At 37.9% G+C, this 27,276-nt stretch overlaps 1 protein-coding gene across 1 annotated transcript in view; it reads left to right on the top strand.

Annotated features, from left to right (window-relative positions):
* LOC137006452 (kelch-like protein 29) overlaps window positions 1-25,921 on the top strand; it is a 472,167-nt gene extending 446,246 nt beyond the window's left edge. The window contains exons 12-13 of the mRNA XM_067367229.1: window positions 18,874-19,018; window positions 25,738-25,921. Coding sequence (XP_067223330.1) covers window positions 18,874-19,018; window positions 25,738-25,921 — 329 coding nt within the window. The remainder of the gene's footprint in view (window positions 1-18,873; window positions 19,019-25,737) is intronic.
* Window positions 25,922-27,276: the final 1,355 nt, after the last annotated feature.

Raw genomic sequence — 27,276 nt, 5'->3', positions numbered from 1 at the left:
TTTTTACCATTACCAGTGAGGGTAGTAAAACTCTGCTCAATCCTAGGATCTACTCAGTGCTTAATTATTTGCACTGAGGAGGCTGTGCACCCTAAAGGAACCCAAACAATGGGAGTACAACCAGCCTAGGGGCTGATCTTCAACAGGGAGGCCTCAGAGAGGCCTTCAACCACTGACCACAATTAAGGAACTAAGTACTATCTGCAGAACAACCCTCTAAACGATGGGAGTACTAGGCTCAATCTAACAGATAAACCATACTGTAGGCACAAAATCATGGAGGCCCTCAAAAAAGGGCCTGCAACATGAGGTAATTCTACACCCTGTAGAATATATCAAAGCAGCCTTGCAAAGGCCATACATTTGAAACTGCATGCTTAATCTGCTTAAGAGACACTCGGATGTGGGGGATTCGCTTACAGGATGGCCTGTGAAGGAAGCAGCTCAACTGCTGATAAAGCAAGAACTCATTCTGACTGAAACCGAGTTATAGCAGCTAAGACTGTAGAGTGCCCACATAACAGTCTACCTCAACACTGAGGGAGGTCTGAGCAGGACCTGCGACTTCAGAAGACGAAGGCATCAGCCAGTGGCAGTCTAAGCTCTAAGGGAGCCAAATCTGAGAACCAAACTATCCAGTGAGGTTACCTAGCTTAACTGAGATACACATTCCAACAGGCTATTGTACTGAGTAAAAACACCTTTCACCCTTAACCCTCTGGGGTCTGAGGATTTTTGGGGCCCTGGAGAAGTTTTGACTTGCCCTGACATTTGTGCTTTTTTCAGTTGTTCATAAACATATTAATGACAAAAGTGTCATTACACTGTATTTAGCACAAACTAGGCTATAATAGTATGTGAGGAACATGTATGTACATGTTTGTGTTTTTGAAGGAATAACGTTTATGCGTGGTTATTGAAAAAACAAAAAAAATAAGTCACTGAAATAAGGGCAAAAAAAAATGAAATCTGTGTTCACAAGACTTCTGGGTATCTGGAGGTTGTAGACTAGAGTTTTTGTAAAATGATGTAAAATGATCCTGCCTACTCGTTCATATAAGACAATAGAGAGATTTAAATTTTCTAAGACATTTTTTGTCAAGAAACACAGTATGCGTTGAGGCGTGAATAATAATAATAATTCATGAATAATTTCGTGATTCACACCTGAGAAGACAAAAGATTTGCATAATGACCTCTAATGACCTGCATTTTAATGATGCCTTTCAGTCAGGTAGGCTGTGAAAAAAAACCCCTCTGTGATCATGCTGATAACAGGATTAATGTCCACTCTTGACAAAAAAAAAACATGATTTTTGTGATCTCATGCATGCATGTATTATTGCACATCATGTGAAGAAAATGTTGTATAGGCCTATGTTAAATTACAGTACCAGTCAAAAGATTGGACACTTTTTTTTTTTTTTTTAAATAAGTCTTAAGTCTCTAACCAAATAATGGTTTTCTATTTTAATATACTTTAAAATATAATGTATTTCTGTGATGTAAAGCGTCTGAACATTCCTACCTCTATGGCATTTCATATAGGCTAATATATTTGTCATATTATATAGCCTAAATGTTAATGTGCAGTTGACAAACTATACATCATTAAAAAGATCTAAGACTCAAGCTTCACATTTTGACTCTTAAAATCTTATATTGACTGTAATTTCTTAATATGCTTAAAAGCATGCACATTTGGAGAAATATTGATGGATTCTCATGTCAATTTTCTATACAGAGGATTAATATTTATTCAATATTTATTGTCATCACTGTGAGCGCTGGATACTGTGTTTTCAATTCATACTTGCAGCCGGAGGGCGCTCTGTACACCTTTAGTCCACAAATGCCTCCTAAAGAAGAACAGGCAATGTGACATTCCAGGAACTAACAGAGGCTTCCAGAGATCGCTTTAACATACAGATAAACACTTTTCAAGATAATAAATACACGATTGCGACGATGTGTACATGTATTGCCTCAGAATTTGCGTCTGAATAGCCCTCATTCTGTGGGCATGGGCGTTAGCGGATAATAAGCTGAATCACGGACTTCTGACATGGCTCTGTTTTCATACAGATTACATAAACAGATAATTTTTGTTTTCGATTTGACTTTTGTGATTAGTATTCACTAAGAACTATCTGATTGGACTTCGTTCAGAGGGAGACGACAGATCACGCATCATGTTAGTTTTTGTTTATTTTACAAAAAGCACAACATTTTGTTTTTACTCTAAGTGTACACAAATAAAAGAAGATATTTCACAGATTAAAATGGTGTATAACTCTTAATTGTATGTGCAACATTGACGGAGTATTTTGAGTCTTTCATACTGATAAGAAAAAAGCACGGTGGTATCGACGGCGCGACCAGCCGACACCCTTAGTGTTAAAGAAAGGGGAGTAAAATTAATATTATGCTGCCATGCTCTGAAAGAGGCCAAAAACCAGCCTACTACTTCAAATGATCACGGGCATAAACCTGTGGCAGTGCTGGTTTTAAGTGAGCAAACTCTGACTAAACATCTGCCAACAAACTAGATACAGCTATTTTGCTCTGAAGGAGGCCCAAAGAAGAGTTTTCTACTCCAAACAACACAATCAACATCTTGTGGCAGTGTTCAAGCTCTAAAGGGTGCTACATAAGAACCAAACTGAAAAGTGAGGTTCACTAAACAAACTCAACCTGACCTATGCATTCCAACAGGCGATATACTCAGAAAACCACTTTTTACCCATATCAGAAAGGGGAGTAAAACTTAGTCACCATACTCTGAAGGAGGCCAGAAAAAGGCCTACAACTACAGAAACGGGTACTAACCTGTGGCAGCAATAGAGTTATTGGGCTCACACTGTGTAGGGCACATTTTTCTGACGTTCCTGACGTGTGTCAAACGCAGTGTTGAGTTCCCTTTCAAAAGGGAATCCTTTTGTGAGACACTATGCGCTTTGTAACTTCAGATCATATACATGCACAAAGAGATACATTACACACTAAAGGAAAAGGAAAACATTAAAAAGCATCAAATGACCCCTTTAACTGAATTGATTAATAGTGACTTTTATAATCTTGCAAAAGATATTCTGTTGCAAATAAATGTTGTTCTTTTAAACTTTCTATTCATCAAATAATTCTTCAACAAAAATATGAAGCAGCACAACTTTTCAACATTGATAATAAATGTTTCTCAAGCAGCAAATCAGCATTATTATTATTATTATTATTATTATTATTATTATTATATTAGAATGATTTCTGAAGGATCATGTGACACTGAAGACTGGAGTCATGATGTTGCAAATGAAAGTTTGAATCACAGGAATAAACTGATTACAATTTGTAAGTAATCTACCCAGCACTGTATGTATGCAAGAAGTTATAGAGTGTAGATATTTATAGAAATGGGTATTAAATACATAATGATTAATAACAAACATGATGCAATCTTAAATACACAATGATTAATAAAATTATATTATGCACTGCAAAAATGTTTGTAATTAGTCAAAAAAAAAAAACAACAACAAGACAAATCAAGAAGCAACAATGCAACAGATTGCATTTTGAATATTAATGTATTTTGTCTTATTGCACTTGAACATTTTTAAAACTTGTTTTTAACTTGTTTATACACTTATTTTAAAGATGCATTGTCTGAAACCAAGTCTTAAGGATGTATGCAGTGTTGCTTCTGGTAAATGCATCTTGTTTTTAAGCATTTTTAGATATTTAAAAATGGAAAATTATATAAAATACTTTTTAAGAATAGTATGTTTGCAGTGTGGCTGGACACATTGAACAGTCGGCAGTAAGAGTTTTGTCTCTCAGTTGACAGTCAGTGATCTGCCTAACATTCCCATTTGCAGTTATCCATCTCTGTCCGTCTTATCGGCAGGGAACGGCATTTTCACCGCCACTGTCTGTGAATGACAATACCTCCCCCCCGCTGGCATGCTTATTGTGTTTGACAGGCCAGAAAATGCAGTGTGACACACTCAAACTGTACTGTATTGTGTTGTGTATTTAACATGTAAATAATCCGGCCATGGCGAAGAGCCGCCCGTGGCCATGAAAAGCATCAGGGAGATGAAGGTCTTTGGTGTTTTAGCCACATTTATGGAAGTGTGAAACTTGGTTTAACTGTAAAAGGACCGCCTCTGATGTTTGAGATATTCCTTCAAGAGCCCCATTTAGTAGTTGTGCCACATCACTGAGGATGGCAGATTGACACTTCAATGCCCAGCAGGAGATGACAGACGAGTTGAACACACACGCACACACTATGATAGAGGGCACTGAATTTCAGCTTCAAATATTTGCAGTCAGGCGGAGTGCTGGATGCCAAAAGGAGATTAAATAAAAAACACTGAAAAGATTCACATCTTTAGAAACTTATTACACTGAAAAAAATGATACTTTGGACCAACATAAAAAAATTACTGTAATTTGTTACAGCTAAATTTATTAGTTTTTCTCAAACTATATTTTTGATTTGGTTGAAACTTTGAAATTTAACTTAATATAAATCAAAATAGTACGGAAGAGGATTAGGGCCAAGCAATAATAAAAAAATAAATTACGAGAAAAAATCTTGAGATTAAAGTTGTTAAATTTCGAGAAAAAACTCGTTATATTTCATATATAATCCGGCCATGGTAATTTAATGAATTTGTTCTCGTAATTTAACGTAATTTTTCTCATAATTTAACGAGTTTATTCTCAACATTTTATCTCAACTTTTTTTCTCTAAATTTAACAATTTTTTTCTCGTAATTTAACGAGTTTATTCTCAACATTTTATCTCAAATTTTTTCTTGAAATTTAACAAGTTTTTTTCTCGAAATTTAACAACTTTAATCTCGAGATAGTTTTATTTTTTTTATTATTGCTTGGCCCTAATCCTCTTCCGTAAAATAGTTATTCTGCCCAAGATAAAAAATTACTTTCACACAAAGTAATTTTTTTTTTTTTTATAGAGACCAAATAATTTTTTTATTTTTTTTTTTATTTTGGTACAACTTAAACTTTTATTTTGGAAAAACCTATTCTTTACTATAACATCAAAGTATAAATTTACTTTGGATTAAACTAAATAAATTGCTGTAATTTTGTTATAAGTTTACTCAAGTTAAATTTCTGATTCAATTTTATTTTTAATAATACCTTAACAATTTTTTTTATTTTTAGTCAATACTTCATTTAATGCAGGTCAATATAATAAAATTTTTTGCTCTGCTAAAAATTTTACCATGAAAAAAGCCAAATATGCTTTAATATAAAATAAAAATATTCCCTTAAAATAAAAGAAAACCAGTATCAGCAAATGCTTAATTTAGTTGACTTAGTATACATAAAGACATGAATATTTTCTTCAAAAGGCCTTAATGTTTATTGTGATGTTCAATTCAGTTCAATTCACATTTATTTGTATAGCGCTTTTCACAGTACATATCGTTTAAAAGTTTTTTCTTACACACACCTGTCGTTTTAGTTTAGAACACATCAACTTGCGTCATGTGAGTTAACGTTGTTCACATTGTGTGGGTTTTTGAAGTGTCAATTTTAAGGGTCCCGTACACTTGTGTTATATGGAATGACAGAAATGGAATATTTTTCTAAAAGTCTTAGTTTGAACATCTGAAAAACGAAAGTCAAATACATCTGAGACAGCTTGAGAATGAGTACATGATAAGAGAATTTTCATTTTTGGGAGAAATTTTTTTCTGCCAAGCAGGAGTGTTACTCATTACATACCTTCTCTAAATTGTCTGTTTTTCCTGCCATGGTTAAGAGACTTTGACAAAAAGAATAATGATTAGCTGTAGTACAACATATAACACACAAATGTCTGAGATCAATACTTTTACCTTAATTTTTACTCATGCACTTTGTAATATATTAAAGAAACTAACCTCATATTTGCATGTATTGCTTTGGAATCATCATTCATCTCTCCCCATCTGCATAATTACACCAGCAGTTGTCTGTAGTATGATGGTGCAGATAAAAACAACTCTTAATACATAAATGTTTAAGAAATACTTCATATCTTAATATACAAGATTAAAAACACTTACCATTGTCATGGGACTCAATTACAAAATTTCGAAATCATTGTGAAAAATCATTTAAAAAAAATCTCTTTCCTAAAAAAGTCAATGAGAGCATTACAATGATAAGCATTATATTTAAAAAATAAATTATAAAATAATAATAAAAATAAAAGCATAGACAAGTAAGACAATGCAAACCATGCACACAAAATGCCTCAGGTTATGCATGTAACCATGGTTCCCTGAGAACAGGGAACGAGACTCTGCGCTGAATTGCGCTATAGGGAACGTCACTCGTGACTCGAAATGCCAAAATCATAACACTCCAATTCTATTGGCCGGCGACAGCCTATGACGTCAAACGGCGTGAACCGTGATGTATAAAGGGAGTGCCTGAGGAAGCAGTCAACATCTTTTCGTCTTTGAAGGACTGTTCAGCAGGCATCCCGAAGCATGGCAGGAAAGCGCAGAGTCTCGTTCCCCTTCTCAGGGAACCATGGTTACATGCGTAACCTGAGACGTTCCCTTTCGAAACGGAACTTCAACTCTACACTGAATTGCGCTATGGGGAATGATATACCCACGCCACCATGCTAGAGGAGAACGCATGCCCAAAATGTCTGGACAAACATCCGGCAGGGGGGCCCTTACTAATCTAGCGAAAGCCAAACCTAGCCTGGCCAACCCTGTCTGATATGCAGAATCTCCAAGCGCATACTCCAAAGAGGAGAGCAGGAAAGAGCGACTGCAAAAAGGCAGTAAGCAACTCAAATCCACACACAGAGATGGGCAGAGAGCGGAACTCAGCTGAGCGCTAAAAACCCTCTGTGCCGGTGACGCAAGTGATAACGAGCATCACCTGGGAGGCGCACCGACCTTGAGTCTCTCATGGAGGAGCTCCGGGAGCATAAAAAGAGGAGCGACGACCGTGAAGGACGAGAGAGGACCAGGCCTGGATATTATTTTATGCTTTATTATGTTTTTGTGGGACCTTCGCGGACGTCTGCCAGCTTTACTTTCGTTTGGTATTTGTTTATTTTGGGATTAAAGTTGTGTTCAATGTTCGCCGGTTCCCGCCTCCTCCTTCCCATATTTACGAACTGTGTTACACCCTCGTATGAGGGGAGTACAACCACTCATCCTAGGATCTACTCAGCTTCTGATAAAAGCGCTGAGGAGGCTGTGCGCTAGAAAAACCCTGGTACAGGGGAGCACAAACCAGCCTGCGGCCAGTCTGAATGGGAGACTTCATAGAAGTCTACAACCAATGACCAGCTTAGGTCAACCCAAAGGGAAGTACGAAGCTTAACCTAACAGACAGACCATACTGTAGGCACATAGCCATGGAGGCTGACCAGAAGGGGCATACAACATAACTAAAGTTCTTATAAATGAACTAATATCACAACAAGAACCCAATCCATAAGGTGGTATTCAGGATGGCCCATAAGGCTATTCGACTGAAAACATAGCATGCTAAGCGCATGACCAACCAAATGATTAGGTAGCTGTGAGTGCCCACGAAAACAGCCCGTCCAACACAATCCAACAAGCAGTGTACTCGGTAAAAGCACCTTTCTACTCTTTAAGCAAGATCACACGCTAAAGAAGGCCCCATGGGCCTATAACCTCAGCAGACACGTGGCATCAGCTCGTGGCAATGTTATCCTTAAGGAAGCAAATGCACTCAGAAATGTACTCAGTAAAAGCACCTTTTACTCTCTAAGCGAGAGGAGTACAAAGCCAAACTCCAGCGTGATAGCAAAGGAGGCCTGTGAAAGCCTACGACTCGTGAAAACACGCGGCATCAGCTAGTGCAATCACCACTCACCCATGGTGAAGAGACATACAAAAAACCCACACAAAGCTGTGCCAACATGCAGACCGAAAGGAGGCCCTGATGAGGGCCTACAACCTCCATGAACACATGGCAACAACCAGTGGTAACTTATGACTGTAGGGGAAACACCCTAGAAAGTAAAATTAGCTCAAATGAAATATTTATAGGGAATTATAAAGAGTTGTTTAGATTACAACCGAGCAACTGATTCGTCCAGCGTTCATTTGCTCAAGCCGTAATAAGCTCTTGTAACGGATATAAATATCAAACAATCGTGAAAACACTGATTAGAGCAGGTAACTTGATCACAGTTGAAGACATTAAATCATAAAGCACATAATACAAGACACTTTCTCTTTAAAATCTACAAGAGATTTTATTTATTCTAACACAAACTAATCTAACACAAAGGCATGCACATACACACACACACACATACATTCATACGCATTGCAGTAAGAAGGAAATGAGAGAGAAAGAGTTTTGAAAGAGAGAGAGAGTGATATGATTAACAGAATTCCTATCAATGCACTTCAAAGACCCGAACGAACCATGAATCATTAATTTAAATGCACCAGTTCAGTTTTCATCTGGAGGTACTTGCTTGCGTTGACTTAAAGGTGAATTTCCCTCGTCGTGCAGAGAAGGGTTTCCCAAGTCGATGATTGGTCTAGATCAGGTCCGTGTGGAACAATGAAAGGAAGTCTCTTTGTCGCTGGAGTTGAAGCGGCAAAAGTCGTCGGTTGAACTTTGCGGCGAAACTTAGAACACGAGACTTTCAGCGGTAAAGCAGAATTAAGTAAAAGAAAAGAAAAGTCAGTGAAGGTTGGATGGCTTGAATGAGCGGCTTGTCTGTTCTTCTTGTTACTTCATTGTTCTTGGTACTTGTCTTGGCTTCTTTTCTTAGAACCCGAACCAACTCCTTCCTCGTTTACTAACCAACTCCCCCCTCACTATCTTGCAATATGATCATGTAAACTTAGTTGTTTGTCACACCTCTGAGGAGTCCTGGCCAATCAGACATTGTCCTGTTTCAAGAGGGCCTTCCTCTGCCCCCAATAAAACATAAGTGTTACATCCTGTTTCTGCTTCAGCAGAGAGTGCCATTTTAACATAATTTCTATTAAATGGAATACAATACATTTTAAACAGATTTCATTCAAGTCAGGATATAGGAAAGGGGGAAAGAATCAAATTAAGTCCAAATAAGGCATACTTTCAGTCATTCAGTCAAGAGTTAACATATTTACATGAATTGTGAGTATTCTAAAGCCTAACTGTTTACAGGTAATACTTGTGGACACATAATGCAAAATGTATGTAGTTAAAAGATGTTTGATAAGTCCGTTAAAATTGTTGGAACAATTTTGAAGCAGTTTTATTTGTTCAACAGTCTCTTTGGCTTTCTTGTGAAGTAAGGGAACAAAAGGGTCTGCATTGTCTCTCTGTTTCTTTGCTATGATGATCAAAGAAACTTTGTCTTCTTGGGTTACCCTTTGGTATGTCGCTTCTCCTGCTATCGGGAAGCATGTGTCGTAAAAGTAATCAGCCTGGCTTTATCTGCAGACGGGCCGGAGCCGGAACCTCAATTCTGAATTAGAATTATGTTTTGAAAGAATCATCTGAATGATTCATTTGTCTGGTTCGTCCACAGTTCCTACATGACAAATGCCAGCCAACAGGCCAGTACTCGAAAGACCCATAGGTAGGAGAAGTACACACTATGCCACAGAACTCAACGAATAGCCTGAGCTAAGGCTTATTCATATGGAGGGGGCATGGCCAATGGCGGCACGTGTCACAAGACATGACTTAACCATGGAAAGAATCTAGATATGACCAACCCAGCTGGGCCAACACAGAGGCTACAAAGGAGGCCTGGTAAGGCCTACTACTACTTTTAAGCACCATGTGGCGCCAGCCCGTGGTCATAACAGGGCCAATGCTCAAAGGGGACCAGTTCTAGACCCTACACAATAACTGTGGGGAACTAGCTACACAACCTGAGCTTAAGCCTACACATTCCAACAGGCAATGTACATATAAATATGCTATCACTGTCTAAGGAAGGCCTATAAGGCCTAACACCTCAAATAATGTGAGCAAAAGCCTGAGAAAGTGCTAAAAAGTGTGAGCGTAAACCAACAGCGCCCCAAAACAAGCTGTATTAAAGACAGGCTATAATAAAGAGCCAACAATCTAACAGCAAGTGTAAAACAGCTGCTGTGGTCATGATCGACTGGGGGAAGTATAAAATATGCTTTTCTAATCAGAATAGGACTCTCTACACTCACCCTGAGTGTGCAATCCAAAAGGTGATGCACTCAGTGAAACACAAACCCTAACCGAGGAGTACAACAAAACATCACGTTCATAGACAGAGGCCAGTCACAGCCTGCTATCACAGAAACAGGTGTTAACCTGTGGCAGCACTAGAGTAAGCTCACATAAATATGTAGGGATAAAGTCTAAGAACCCCAAAGCAAAAAATGCTTTAAACACACATGCCATCCTGACAAATCTGACATTTGTACTGAACCCAAGAAAAATGGAAGCTACGAAGCTTAGCACCGTTAAATCAAACTTGATAATACAAGGGGTTCACGTGAAAACATTAAAGCATGAAAAGGTTCTGAACAGTGAGGCCTAGCGTAACGCCTCAGAGATAAGGGCCTGCCACCTGAGACAAACAGCACCAGGAAGGCTAATAGTAACCTAAAGTCAGTTGATCTGACTAAAGCACCTATATACAAAAATATGAAGGGGAATATGGGCAAAAACGGCCACCAACTCCCTCAGGAGGCGGCCAGAACTAGGAACTATACAACCACAAAGGGATAGTAAATAACAGGAGAATGTAAACAAACATACACCTAACCTAGCTCTAGCCTAGCCGCTAGCTAAGGCCTATTGGGCCATGCCAAGCTTGGGCTTCATCTTGAAACCTTCAAATATGAGGAGAAAATGAAGCACTGCAAGCAAACAGTGTCAAGCGGCCGATAAGCCGTCCTGCACACAAATAACTGAAGCAATGAGTGTCAACTCAAACCAAACTAAAGTATTAGCTGAGAAGCTACTCTAACATAAGAGGCGACAAAAATAGCGGCCATAAAGCGGCCTGCATGTTTTGAAAACTAGCCAACCTAAAGCTACAGTTATTTTGCCCAAATCTGAACGGCCAGGGGTTTTTCCATGCCCTCCCGATCTCAAATGCGGAGATCAGGAGAGAATGGAAAGTCTATGGGAAGCGCAATATTCATGGACAGAAAGGAACCTTTTGTCGAACCGTACGCGCGCGGCCTCTTTCTTAACGCACACTCATGGCAGCTGCAGTCTGCCGAAAAGCGCGTCCCAAAAACACAGCGGCTCACATACCCAGCAGCCAGAGGAGCGGTCGCTGTCGGACGCGGCGACATCAAACACGGACGTCACAGTCATTACAATAGACCCTCGTCAGCCCCGGGAAGCCGAGAGAAAATATAATTCTCTCAGACTTCCCACCGAACTCACTTGCGAGCCCTATGATTGCAGCCACCGTATCGCCTCAGCACACACGGGGCTACAAAACACCAGGCACAGATGCAGACACCTCCTCCCTCGGAAAGAGTGTCAAACGATAACAGAGCGTCCGAACAGAAGAGACGCTCTCAGTGAATAATATACAAACACAAATGGTTGGAGAATGGGAATGGGCGCATGCTCGTGCAGCGACCAGCAGCGCGGTAGCGTTGAGTACATTGGCGTTTTTATGTTATTTTTATGTGTATGTGATTAATTTAATAGCACTATGGAGTTGAGATGGACCATTACGTTTGCATTTATTTTATTTTGGTTAACGGCGATTTAAATGCCATTTGGGGCGGCTTGCACCCGAACAGGATTTTCTACGATAGAGATCTGTTGTTGTCATGGGAGAATCTCTCGCCGGTGAATCCACCTGTGGACTTCTCCTTCCCAGATCTGAGTGTCTTTGCTGATGGAATCAACTCTAAATCCCACTTTAATGGGTCGAGTCAGCGACCGAGGAAGCGAGGGAGAAGAGGTGGGGTACGTGAAAGATTGAGAAAGAGTCCGCTGTCTCGAATACCGCTTCCAACTATTATCTTAGCAAACGCTCGGTCATTACGTAATAAGATTGAGGAACTTCACGCACATGTTCGTTTCCAACACAAATTCAGAGACAGTTGTTTGCTTGCAATCTCGGAGACTTGGCTATCGAAATTGGACTCTGATAAAGAGTTGCTAATTAATGGATTTAGTGGCCCATTTCGAACTGACCGAGACTCTGAGATAACTGGCAAGACGCGAGGCGGGGGGGTTTGTTTATATGTGAATGAATGTTGGTGCAAGACTGTTGTTGTGAGAGAGAAACTATGTACAAAGGATACTGAGATGCTCACGGTATCCCTCCGGCCTCATTATCTGCCTAGGGAGTTTCCCCAAATTTTTGTGTCTGTGGTGTACATTCACCCAAAGGCGAATGTGAACTTGGCTATGGACTATATTGAGAAGAGTCTTATGAAAATCAGTCACTATTACCGGATGCCCCGACTTTTATCATGGGTGATTTCAATAATTTTATATTGGAAAAATCAGTAAAGAACATGTATGCGTATGTAAAGTGTCCAACTAGGTATGAAAGGACATTGGACCAATGTTATGGCTCTATTAAGGGTCCATACAAAGCTTCTCTCTTACATCCTTTGAGTTCATCAGATCACAATTGTATTCATCTAATTCCATGTTATACTACTGAACTGAAGAGGGGGAAAGTTGAAACAAAAACTGTGAAATCTTGGACTGATGATGCTATTGAGAGTTTAAGAGGATATTTTGATTGTACCTTATGGAATGTTTTTATTGATTCATCTGCTGATATTGATGAGCTTAATGATGTGGTTAGTTCCTGGGTAACTTATTGTGTTGACTCTGTCATTCCTGAGAAAGTTGTTAAGATATATCCAAATAGTAAGCCATGGGTGAGCACCAATCTCAAGGGTCTGTTGATTAAGAAAAGAACTGCTTTTCAACAAGGGGATTTGCTTGAAGTTAAAAATGTACAGAAATTAGACAAGAAATTAGGAGGGCAAAAATACGTTATAAGGAAAAAGTGGAGCTTAAATTAAGAACAAACTGTATGGGTTCAGTATGGGACAGTCTTAAATTAATGACGGGCCTAAATAACGGATGTAGAAAACAAGTGAAGGTAACCGGTTATGAGTCAGATAGTGCCCTTGCAGAGGATTTTAATAAATTTTATGCTAGATTTGAAGAGCAGAATGGTGGCATAAGGCATGAGTTCTCTAATTCCTATCAAGAGGGAAGTTTATTTGATTCTTTTAATGTTATTTGTAGATTTTTCGTCTGCTTTCAACACGATTCGACCAAGCTTGTTGGTTCACAAGCTTAGGTCGGGTTTTGGTGTGGATGCAAGAATGGCTGCTTGGTTGCTAGATTTCCTTACAAATAGATCTCAGAGGGTAAGAATTAATGGTGTTCTGTCAGGCCCTATAATTACATCTATTGGCTCCCCATAGGGGTGTGTACTCTCTCCTCCCCTCTATATCCCATACACAAATGAGTGTCATGGTCAGCTTGAGAATCGGTACATTCTTAAGTTTGCTGATGATACAGTTGTTGTAAGTTTGTTGGTTGGTGAGGAGAGAGAACACGGGCCTATTGTTGAGTATTTTGCAAATTGGTGTCTAGAGGCGGGTCTACTTCTGAATGCTGGGAAAACCAAGGACATGTGCATTGACCTACGGCGAAATCAGACAGCAGCTCCATGTACTATTGTCGATAATCAATTGATTGAACTGGTTGAAAATTATAAGTACCTAGGTACTATTATTGATAATAAATTAAATTTTTCAGAGAATACCGACCGATTGTGTACGACGAGCCAACAAAGACTTTATTGTCTGCGGAAATTAGCTAAATTTAATATCGATAGGACATTGATGACTGCTTTTTACAAGGCATATATTGAATCGATTTTAACCTTTTCATTGATTTGTTGGTTTGCCTCTTTGAAAGTCAAACAGAAGAGTTCTCTCTCAAAGGTTTTAAATAACTGCAGTAAAGTATTAGGTGTAAAACTGCCAGAGTTGTCAGATTTGTTTGACATTCAAGTAATAAAGAAAGCGCAGCATATCATATCTGACACATCTCACACTCTTCATGAATCATTTCAGACACTCCCCTCAGGATCTTTGTATAGGGTCCCTCTAGCTAAGACGAACAGATTCAAATATTAATTTGTTCCATATGCTGTTAAGCTGCTTAATTTAAATATGAAAAGGTAATTTTTTAACGTGCTATTAATTAATTCATGTGTTGTATTTGTCTGTCTTGTATGTGTGCTATCATGCTGCAGAACAAATTGCCCCTAAGGGGGACAATAAAGTTTTTACAATTACAATTACAATTACAAATAGACGGCACCCTCAAGCAACATCTATGCGTTCGCTCCTCTACAGACAGAAAAACGCCAGAAACGTGTACATCAAGTGTCAAACCCAGGAGACATGGATGAACACATTCTCCTAAACGTTTGCAGACAAAAAATAAGTAATTTCCTACCAGAGTTTGTTAAACAATGGCACGAACAAAACAGTCCCGAAAAGACGAAAAGATGTTGACTGCTTCCTCAGGCACTCCCTTTATATGTCACGGTTCGCACCGTTTCACATCATAGGCTGTCGCCGGCCAATAGGATTGGAGTGTTGTGATTTTGGCATTTCGAACACGAGTCACGAGTGACGTTCCCCATAGCGCAATTCAGCGCAGAGTTGAAGTTCCCTTTCGAAAGAGAACATCTTTTTACGTTATGAATTAAACACACAATGACTACTTTTAAAGCTAAAAAGTTATTTAACTGTTATTCAAGAGTAGTGAGAGATTTTCTCTCTGTTGTTTGATTCATGACAGACGACAACATGCACGGATTTATCATATACTAATACTAATAAGAGTATGATTCACGTCTGATTTTCCCAACTTGTTTACGTTTGCTTAAGACAAAACCGACTGTGTTTGTGAATACGTGGCAAGATAGGTGTTTTCTTATGTAATTTGGTGTATTTGACCATTCAAACACCACGAAACAGAACACATTTCGGCAACGTTAACCTTACTCCCATGCATGCAGACAGGTGGCTGAGCATGCGCACAAGCATTTTGTGAATGCTGATTAGAGCCTTAATGTGTGTTTAAACCATCAAACACATCTAATTTCTTAATGTTCATCTATCCGTGTTTCTTAATCACTCTAAAATTTCTATAATATTAAGTAATTCGCCCGAAAGCAAAGCATCCATCAATTACTGATATTAATTATGCAGCAAAGCTCTGAGGTCTTCGATCAGCCTTTAAAAAAACAAAAACAAATACTCACCAAAACATGCATTAATCCGTTAATGCAGACTTTAATATCATATAAATGTACATTAAATGTAGTAAAAATTAAATCAAACTTATTTGTAGAAATAGTCACAGATTTTTGGGAATTTTGTCGGACGCATCTTCAGCAAAACAAGATGGCCATCGATCAGAAAATTCACAAACCAACAGTGCGTTCCAAACGGGATATATTGCCCTCTGAAGGGTACTTTGGAGTGAAAACAATCATGGCCGCCATATTGAAGGGTTGAAGGATTTCAAAGGATACAACTGATGGACACTTCGGGCCCCCACAATCCTTTGCACAGGGAAATTGTTTGGCATCACAGAATGGGTCAGTTCGATTTTAACTATAAATAAGTGTATAGTATTTTTTTATACTACTGTAATATTTTTACGAGTTAGATTTGGTACATTATTATGGTCAAAACAACATTGTACTTCAACAAAAATACTTTACAGCTACTGTTATCAATCCATTCAAATGTTTTAAATACATACACACAATTTACAATATGGTGCGATAAACCAATAATAAATAAATAAACTAACGTTAAGCAAAAGGCGCAGCTTGCACAATCTACTCATCGTTCAGAACTTATTTTTTTGGGTGTCAACCAGCGTACAAAATGTGCGACGAAGGTCTTTAAATGATATATATATATACATATATTACTTTTTGCAATAATGGTAGGGTAGGTCATTTAAGATAAGATCCTACCCTCCCTTCAGAGCATCTCCAAAGCCATGCGTCTTCCAAAACACATGAACGTGTGGATGGAAGGAGACCATAGACCGTTTTTTGTATGGATGTCAATGGATGAAAGGCTTCACTATGCTGATTAAACAGCTTTTGTGGGGAAATAGCTAATCATTTAATTAATCCACAGCCTGTTCACTAATCTTCAGCATGTTTTACACTAAACAATACTTTCGTTGGGAACTATATGTAGATTTTAGCTTAATAAAAATGTATTTTTAAGAGAAGGTGGACTACGGAATGTCGTGACAGGTAGGACTCATTTACAGCATTACCAACAGCAAATGTGCCGCATTACTGTTTAACAGATGCCGCTGGAAGGCAAACCTGCAACCTTTAGCTAAAAAAACGCTAATGCTAAGGCTGCAGCTGTGGCGGTACACAGGGAAGGAGTTTTGAACAGCGGGCACTGATATCACTGCCATTACACAATAGGCTGAGAGAAGCTGCACGTGATTAAGTTAGCCGTTAAGCTTTCTCCAATGATAAGAAATATAGACCCTCTCATCTTCCTATAATATACAATCTCTGTCTAGATCATCTGTTCTTCTTCTTCATCGTCTTCTGCTCTTTTTCCTGTTGTGGCAGTTAGCAAACAGTGTTGCATTACTGCGCACGCCCCCTTCTGGATTGGAGTGTGAATCATCTGTGACTGACTGTATTCTTCGTCTAACTGCATAAACCAAACTCTGACATCCGTACTGTACAGTTGGGGATGAATACATGTACCGTTACACCCTTACTGACCTGTACCATCTGACTGCTGCAGATTTATTTCGGGACTGATAGAGTTGCCATTGAAACACATAAATTTGAGTCACAAACTGCTCTGAGTATAACGTCATAGGTTTCCATCTCTTACAAATTACAGTAGTTATGGCTTGAATGCAGCATAAGCTTGTTGTTTTAGTTCAGGAGGAACTGTAAAAGGTGGCTGCTGTTTCGGTTGCAGCAAAGCAAAACACCTACCCTGCCTTTAAGATGAGAATGTTATTTATTTATTCATTCATTCATTTCTTTAATCATTCATTAATTTATTTATTAGCTTTTATTTATTTATTAACAGACAGAAAATGTAAAAATGTAAAGAATTAAATTTTCTTTAAGCCATAATAGCCACTCACAGGCCACTTTATGTGGTACACCTTGCTAGTAGCGGGTTAGACCGGGTTTTGCCTTCAGAACTGCCTTAATTCTCCTTGGCATAAATTCAACAAGGTGCTGGAAACATTGCTCAGAGATTTTGGTCAATATTGACATGATAGCATTATGCAGTTGCTGCAGATTTGTTGGCTGCACATCTATGATCCCATTCCACCACATCCCAAAGGTGCTCTACTAGACTGAGATCTGGTGGCTGTGGAGGCCATTTGAGTATAGTGAACTCATTGTCATGTTAAAGAAACCAGTTTGAGATGATTTGAGCTTTGTGACATGGTGCATTATCCTGCTAGAAGTGGAATACATTGTGGTCAAGTGGATGGAAATTGTCAGCAACAATACTCAGGTAGGCTGTGGCATTTAAACAATGCTCAGTTAATACTAAGGGGCCCAAAGTGTGCCAAGAAAATATCCAACACACCATTACACCACCACCAGCCTGAACCGCTGGCAGGACGGATCCATGCTTTCATGTTGTTTATGCCAAATTCTGTCCCTACCATCTGAATGTTGCAGCAGAAATCAAGACTCATCAGACCAGGCAACTTTTTTCCAATCTTCTATTGTCCAGTTTGGGTGAGCCCATGAAAAATTGTAGCCTTAGTTTCCTGTCCATAGCTGACAGGAGTGGCACAGGTGTGTTTTCTGCTGCTGTAGCCCATCTGCTTCAAGGTTCAAATATGACCCGGTTCTTAACAGGTTTTTGTGAGATTTACCCTAGGACTGTGATTATCTCCTCATATTTGTCTTGTACTTAGGTCACAGCTTAGCTTTGGTATATTAAGTGAGATCAAATATTTTTCTTGTTTAGTGTTCAGTTTTGCCCATTGCACATGGATCTGCATGCATGCTTCTATTTCTGACCATTATTTGTTAAGCTTCCCTCCTCCTTTCTCTATTTTTTTTACATTATCCGTAATATCTCTTCTTCCCAGGAGGTCTCACTCCAAATCTGAAAAGGCTCAAGATTTAATTAGCTCAAAGTTATCACGTCTCTCTTCAGCGGCTGAGGTTGAAGTCACAGCTGCTGGGTTGAATGTGAATTAAATTCAATTATTTGCCACTCATCAATTATTTATGTGTTTTCTCCTGCTTGATTACTTAAATCAAAGAAGTTAACTGCATTCATGCCAGCATAATGTGCTGGAACAAGGCTATTGATTTACAATTGGACAGTCAACAGAATGACCCCAGCTGTTACTCTTATATTTGTATATTGTTGAAATTGATATCTGTTCAGGTGCCTTTCTCACTGAATGAAATGTAATAAACCAATAAGAACTGCTTGTCTCTGCTGTAAAATGTGCTTTGTAATCTTGCTTATAAATTGATTTGAGGTGTGATGCATTTAGAATAGTGTGAAGTCAACATAAAATCAATTGACCTTATTTACTTTAATATGTGTTTCTGGTCTTATTTTGAATGATTTACAGAGGGAAGAAAACATCATAATCTTTCATAAAAAATAATAAAACTGCTTCTAGCCACAGCTTGCATGCAAGATGCAAGTACATTATGTTGCACTAGTAATACAATAGCACACATTAACTCATGCATTCACATTTGCATTTTTACATGCTGGATGTTCCTGACCTTATGGACTTAAAATGGATTAGTGGTGACTTGTGTTTTATTCTGCCATTGTCCAGATAACAAATATGCCCCGGCTGTGACTCTTAATGGAAATATCTTCATCCTTGGAGGAGCATACGCCAGAGCCACCACCATCTACGACCCCAAGAAAGGAAATATCAAAGCAGGACCCAACATGAACCACTCCAGACAGTTCTGCAGGTAAGGCCAGCATGTTAACCACAAATGAGTGCAGACCATTATCTGTCCCTGGAGAAAACTTGGTTTTAGAGTTTTTGCAGCTGTAAGAAAGTAAGTTAAAATAAGTAAGTTATTCTTGTGCATTGATGGTTCTTTAAATACAGCTGAATATAGGTTTAGTGCACAAGTCTGCCCTGGTTAGTTTTGCATCACTATTACTATTTATCATACTACTTAATTATTGAACTTTTGCACTTTTACAAAGTGATGCACATCAATCAAACAAATGTAACCTTACCACACTAATTACTGCACTGTCTGATTTAAAGCATGCAGAATGGTATATCTAATGAGTTGTAGATGATGAAAATAACCATAATTTTAACCCTTCCTGTTAAATTTAGCACTGCAGACATCAATGATAGCTTTAACTTGTCAATGCTGGTAAATGACCATGCATGCAGAATAATCCATGGCCAGCTGTGCATTAAACAATTTGAATGCGCTATGCGGAGGTAACCGCCCTCCACTTCACGTCAGGCAGTTCTTTGCCTCCATGTCATGCATTAAAATTCTTGAATGCACAGCTAGTGGTGGATTATCCCTTTTATATATAGTATGCGACTCCAACTGTCTAAAAAGCATTTCTCTTTAGGTTTTAGTGCTTTGACAGTTATTTTTATTGTTATTGTCGTTATTCATTTATTAACATATTCATGCAAATTTGTTGCAGTTGCTTTCAAATATTCAAAAAAATGCAATTTTCACCACTTAACTGCTAATGTTAATGAAGAAAATTAGCATTAACAACCATCATCAAGTAAGATGGATCAAGCTGAGAAAAGCACATTGTTAAAGTGATGTGTTCCAGAATGTGTTTCAAAAAAAAAAAAAAAAAGTCTGCCCGGTTTGCTCCTAAGACTTTATTCGGTGTCCCTCAGGGTCGTGCTTTGGGCCTGAAATGCTTTCACTGCTGATGGGTATTCACAGCAGAGGCAGTAATTAGCTCAGCAGCAGATAAAGCACGAATGAGCCGCCGAACAATCGCTAGTGCATTACGTCCCCCCAAAGCAGACACAGGCACCTTTTATGCTTCTGCTGTGTATTTGCGATACAAATATTTTTACCAGAAACAACATGTCAGTTACAGTCAGACTCGCATTAGTTTCCGCATTAACATTTTGAAACCTGTCAAGGGTTTGAAATGAATACGGCACAAACAGAAGATTAGGAGGTAGATGATTCGTCTCATCCTTCAGTTAGACAGTTTGACAATGCAAAGCCTTTATGTAAGATGGCAAATGGGAACATAATCTTTATCATTACGCTTATGTATGTGGTAAGAAATCCAGAAATTTGTTCTCGAATAACTAGGGTCAAGAATCTGAAAGAATTAAACTGTTCTGGTGCCATTTTCACAACTCAGACACAAGCAAGAACAAAGCACTTTGTTCTGTCCACATCTAAAACTGAACCAAGAATTTGCATTAAAGCACGATTTTCCCTTTAATTTTGTCAGTTGGTTGTGTGCTCTGCTTCAAAGTGTTTTTGTGGCAGCCGAACCCCTTTAACCTAAAAGATTGACTTGAAATCCCCCTGAGACTGTTAATATATATTCACGGTTCTCTGATGTTTATTATTGGTTACATGACATGCAGGTAAACAAATGAAATATTTATTTTTTTTTGTTTTATTAATTATTAGCTATTCATCAACAAAGCACCTGCAGTTCCATCACAAACCCTAATTTGGGACACAATATGTTATGGGTCAATATATAATTGTGGGAGATTTTGAGTTTGAATAATTCTGGGAAAAAATATATTTATTTACAAAATATTATTATCTTCCCTGATAAATTATCCCTGAAATATTTTGTTTTTAGTAATTGCCAAGCTCAGGCATAATTGATTTCAGATATTTAGTTTTAAAAACAAGAAGTTTACTCATTATTTGGTCAACTATGTTACGGACAAAACCTATAAGTTTTAACTTTATGTAAATGGCAGACATTTAAAAAAATCATTACTCTTGGAAGAATATGTGTCTATTTACCTACCTTTTCAATTAAAATACCCAATTAATTAAGAAAATACACATTTTGTTCAATTGAAACCCCAAATTTCAAGTACTGAAGTAACCAGTCTGTATATTTTGTTTCCAAACTGCTTGATTCATGATAATTTTCTTGATTAAATTATGCTGAGGTATATATTTGACAGCTACTCAGTTTCTAAATATTTACTTGGAGATTAGGGAACCATTGAAATACATATATTTTTTAAAAAACATAATGGTAACTTAATTGACAGCCCAGTATCATAGTTGACAAAAGTAACATAGTTGACTGGACATGACAAAGTAGGATGATGTATTTAACAAACACAATCCTAAACTATATCAATTATTATATGTTAGCTAATCTTTTATTGCATTTAATCAAGACCTGTTGAATATTTCATGACATAAAGGAGAAATACAGACGCACATCAGTTTAAACTGTTTGTGTCAAAACTAAATTTCCTTCTCATTTAAACAGTCAGTGCCCCCAAAATGCTTAGTTCCTTTGGCATTGTGTAAGCACTGCAAGTCAAAATGTTTAGATGTTTTGTCACTATGGCAAATATCCCTCATGTCCACCTTTCAGTCTTAGTCCAGTCCTTCACTGACAATGGTTACTGTACAGTTTTTGTCTAGCTAACGGAATACAATTGTGTGTAAAACTGAAAAAAGACAGGATTTTAGGGTAAGAGTAGCCTCCAAGGTTTGACATCATATATTGCACTCATACTGCCAAGGAAATTGTAACCATTATCATTCACACACATAAAGTAACTTCCATACATCAGAGTAAAAGGAAAATGTATACAGCATAATATACTGTAATATAAACACACAAACAAAAAATAATGAAAATTATATGCAGCCTATAGTGCTGTAAATAAAGCTGGAGTTTCACAACTAACAGTTCTTCACTGGTCGCTCGTTTCCTTCCAATGCCATTATTCTCTACAATAGCGTAAAAAAGAAAACATCAAATCAGTCATACAGAAGAGTCATACACTACATTACAGACAATTACATAGGAATGTTCTATGTTCTCCACAACTTCATTATACTACTGGCCACTACTCCAGTGGTTCCAAACCTGGGGTACATGTAGCCCTATGCAGAGGTACTACAGGGGGTATTTGACAGAAAGGGGAGGGGGAAATCATCAATGACTAGACTTACTGAAATGTTACAGTAAAACCCACAGTATTACATTTACATGGGAGGCACTAATTGCAGCTCTTTGACCCTTTTTCTTATTGTATGTTATATTCTTCAAAATAAGGATTATAATGATAATTGCATCATACAGTAAGCTGCAGTTTTTAGGCAAAATGTTGAAGTCAGATAAGTCAAATACTTTCATACCTGGATTACCTGGATACACAAGTGAGGTAAAGTGGGTACTGAAGCCAAACAAGTTTGGGAACAACTGCTTAATTGTAAAAAAGTTATAATGATGGACAACCAGTAACTGACTTACATGTTACATTTTAGTCAAATTCTAGTTTCACCTGACTGTCAATTGCTGTAATAATTTATCAAATGTTCCAAGGATTCATATATGGTATTCATGGTATTATGTTCTTGACTAATTTTGACAATTGAACAAACTATTGTGCGTGTGATGACTTATACAATGAAATGACGCTGACATGTTTTGGAGCAAACAACCATTAGACTGAGAATCGACAATCAGTTTAGATCAACAAGATCTATTCACTTGGAAATTGTGCTAAATGTAGGCTACCTGTACTTAATCATTTGCAAAGATGTAGTGAGACATTGAGACATGTACTTAGACATTTGCAATTTGCAAAATGAATGAGAAATTCAATTCTGTTGTGAACAATTGCCAAGTGGTTTAGAGGTTTGTCCATGTAGTTTTGAGAATGTAATTTCTGTTTCAAGAAATGAGCCAAACCAATGGAGAAAAACTGTAAGATATGATTTGGCAATATCTTCCCACACATCTCTTTTTATTTCAACATGACATGCTGTCACGTGCTGTGGGGCAGGAATCAACCTGAGCACATCTTTTCTGCAGCAGATAATCGTGGCATTTGCCTGAAAACAAGTTTACTTTTATAATATTTATTGCAAAGTATTTTATAGTTACTGTACAATTAGAATATTAAATGAACTCCTGAAAACTATAAGAACATGTCATGAATGTCAACTATGTTACTCTTGGTCAACTAAGTTACCTTTGCAGAGTAACATAGGTGACTGGTAACCTAGTTGACATTTTTGTTGTTTTTAGGGATAAAATCAAAATGGTTGCCTAGCACCAGACACCACATGGCATTTTACGGAGAGGTTCTTCTAAATAGTATATGTACAACTGAGTTGAATTGAAATTCAAAGTTATTTATGAATTCATTGTAGTAACATTGTTGACATATGATAAGTACACATTTGCCCTAAGCACTACTTTAGGTGAAATAACTGAAAATGTGGAGGGAGAACATACCTTGGAGTCTTGCTAGTTTTCTTTTCAGGAGGAAATGACATCATGTGGAGCAGGTCATGTGATTTGAAAAACACACTCTTCCTTGAGGTGTATTTGCTATGGGTAACTTAGATGACAGCGACTTCTCGGACATATATTCAATTTGTCAATTTCTATTGAAAATGTGACATATTGCCCAAAAAGACACATTGTTCACAATTACTTCAACTTAATGTAAATAATATAATTAAAACTGTTTTTAAATAAGTTTTTTAAATGTTTTTTTAGGTAATGAGATTGTGGTTGTAATTCATTTCGGACGGTTATTTAGTTGACATTTTAGGGATATCTAGTAAATTTTTATAAATATATGATTTTTCCATAATAATTAACTATGAAATTTGTAAAGACAAGATCATGAAGAACACTGAAGACTTTTAAAATTTTATTTTAATAATCATGTTTGCGAGATAAATCTCATGGACATGAAAACTCCCTCAATTATATATTGACCCTTATGTTTAATACACTTAGGGTGCTTTCACACTTGGTTCGATTGCCTGGACCGAACCCGAGTTCGATTGCTCCCCCCTCCCCCTGCCCCCACTGGACTGTGTTCACATTATATTATTTGGGTCCGACCCGCGGTTCGTTTGCGTCATCAAACCAGCAGCTGTTTACTCCGTTGCTTAGTAACGATGGCGCAGGAGAAGGCGGCAAAATGCATAACGTTGCTCTCCTCACTTTCATATTTTTGTTTTTGAACCGTTGGTTTATAACGACACTTGCCTCTATCTGCCGCGACTGTAGTACGGAAGGTGAGCAGAAATAAGAAAGGCCACACTACAGCTCTCTGCTTGCAGCACGTCAGTCACGCTCGCTGGGAAAGTGAGTTAAACACACACACAAATACACATTTTTATCAAATAATACGGCATTAATAGCGGTTCACTTCCGCAATTTGGTAACGTTACGTTTGCATTCATATCAGAAGCGAACCGTACCGGAGTTCACTTGAACCGCACCCCAGACCACCCTTTTTAAGCGGACTCGGGTTACGGTTAGCACTTTTGGTGCGCACCCGGGTTCGATTGACGTCAGAGTTCGGTACGTTTGGATGATGTGAACACGGTCTTCTGAACTCGGGTGCGCACCCGCGAACCGTACCCGAGTCCGCTTAAAAAGGGTGGTCTGGGGTGCGGTTCAAGTGAACTCCGGTACGGTTCGCTTGTGATATGAATGCAAACGTACCAAATTGCGGAAGTGAACCGCTATTAATGCCGTATTATTTGATAAATATGTGAGTTTGTGTGTGTTTCACTCACTTTCCCGATGATCGTGAGTCACGTGCTGCAAACAGAGAGCTGTAGCGTCGCTTTTCTCATTTCTGCTCACCTTCAGCATTGTACATTCGCGGCAGATAGACGCAAGAGGCGTTATGAACAAAACCAACGGTTCAAAAACAAAAATATAAAAGTGAGGAGAGCAACGTTATGCATTTCGCCGCCTTCTCCTGTGCCATCGTTACTAAGCAACGTAGTAAACAGCTGCTGGTTTGATGACGCAAACGAACCGCGGGTCGGACCCAAATAATATAATGTGAACACAGTCCAGTGGGCGCAGGGGGAGGGGGGAGCAATCGAACTCGGGTTCGGTCCAGGCAATCGAACCAACTGTGAAAGCACCCTTAATGTGGTTGATAACAAATAATGGAATATATTTTTCTTCATCTTTGTACTTTTATATCAGTGTGGTACAAAATAATCCTATTCAAATCTATGTGATATGATAGCCAGAATGCAATACCTAAAATGTGTAAAATAATAAAGTAGATTGCTAACTACTATTATTGTTATACAATTTGTAATCAGTTAACAGACTACAGTTTGTAAATAAAACAAAGATTATTGGAGTATATTTTCCAAGAAAATACTATTTCAGAGTTTCTACTTCAAAGTTTCACACTTTGTAATTATTGTGAAATTACAAAGTATTGTGAAATATTGTGAAATGTTTTATATTATATGTATTTTATGTATCATTTTAAAATTATTATTATTATAATTATTTTATTATTCCCCCAGTCAGGTTCTATGCGGATCTTTTTTTTTTAAATCAAAGTGAAAATCAATTTGTGAGAAAGAAAGAAAGAAAGAAAGAAAGAAAGAAAGAAAGAAAGAAAGAAAGAAAGAAAAAGAAAGAAACTGAACCATTTCATAAATAACGTGTTTTCCAGTGCGGTGGTCCTGGATGGGAAGATATATGCGACCGGTGGCATCGTGAGCAGCGAGGGCCCTGCGCTGGGAACCATGGAGGCCTTCGACCCCTGTGCCAACATGTGGACGCTGCAGCAGAGCCTGCCTTGCCCACTCTTTAGACACGGCTGCGTGGTTATTAAGAAGTACATTCAGAGCGGGTGACACTGACGCAGGCGAACATGACCTCACCGCCTCTAGCACACCGGACACCCACTTTCCACATGCCCAAGATTATGTGCTGATACAGAAGCCTCGCTCACTTTCTGACACCCACTCAGATGAAGCTAATCTTCTCTGCGGGGTGCAAACAGGCCTTTGTGTAATATAGCGCACCTGACAGAGCTGCCGTTGATGTGTTTCGTGGCTCTAGCCTTAATGCTCTGTGGCCATTGGAACTGAACCATTTTACCTTTCTACATAATTCCTTTTTATTTCTGTTTACAAATTTCTGTAGCATATTTTGCATTGCTACCATTTTAATTGTTTGCATAATGTTTGTTTCTTTTTTCTTTAAGCAATACTGTATAATGACACCATTTGGTTTCTTTAACTCGTGTAATGGTTCACTCAGTTGTATCACTATTTCATCATATCAGATTCACAAGCAATTTTTAATAAAGTAGGGGAGCAAAGGGATAAAGTGCTTCTCTAAAAGTGCACTAAAACCTCATTTGACCCTTTGATAAGCTCCGCCTGCCTTAGTTACTTTTGCTCACTCAGACAAACTTGACAAGAATGGTGCGATGAGCTGGTAAAATGGATTGGATATTATTCTTACACTGGCTGGAATGAAGTGTGACAGAGGATCTTTTATCTGACGTTTGGATTCGAAACTGATAAATTACGCAGTAACGTGATTAAAAACTGCAGAGACTGAACAGAGACTGCCAAATGCTTCTCACAGTCACTGAAAAGAGAAAAGCAATTATGGCTTATCACATTAGTGTAAGTGAACAGAACTGCTTTCGCCAATATGACCAGAATCAATATATGAAATGACATTTAAGTTAGAAACATGCCGTTATATTGGAGCAGCGATACACTGAAAAAAAAAAAAAAAAAAGATTCATGATTAGTATTTTGACTTGTTTTCCAGTTTAAATAATTACAAATATTTGAAACCAGATAAATTCACTAAAGAAGCAAAATCTGCCAGTGACAGACAGAACACATATATTTACATATATTCAAATGTAATATCTTATTCAGTGTTGCTTCTTAAGTAGATTTATCTTGTTTTCAGGTTTATTAGACATGACTTTTAAACTTTTAAAGTAAAAAAAAAAAAAAAAAAAAAAAAAATCAAAATGAAAAACTTAATATTATTTTTGGCAGTTTTTTTTTTTTTTTTTTTTAATTCCTATGTTGATTTGGGAATAAGAGCTTCATTTATTATTTAATATGAGTTTATTTAATTATTTGAAAGTGCATTTAAAAATTCAAACAATTACATTAGTATGGAACAAAATCTTGTCTGATAATATGGTACATGACAACAATTACTAAGGTAGAGCTGG

This window comes from Chanodichthys erythropterus, chromosome 18 (genome assembly GCF_024489055.1).
Source record: "Chanodichthys erythropterus isolate Z2021 chromosome 18, ASM2448905v1, whole genome shotgun sequence".
NCBI lineage: Eukaryota > Metazoa > Chordata > Actinopteri > Cypriniformes > Xenocyprididae > Chanodichthys > Chanodichthys erythropterus.
The sequence above is the reverse complement of the archived record's forward strand: the minus strand, read 5'-3'. Positions and strand labels throughout refer to the sequence as shown.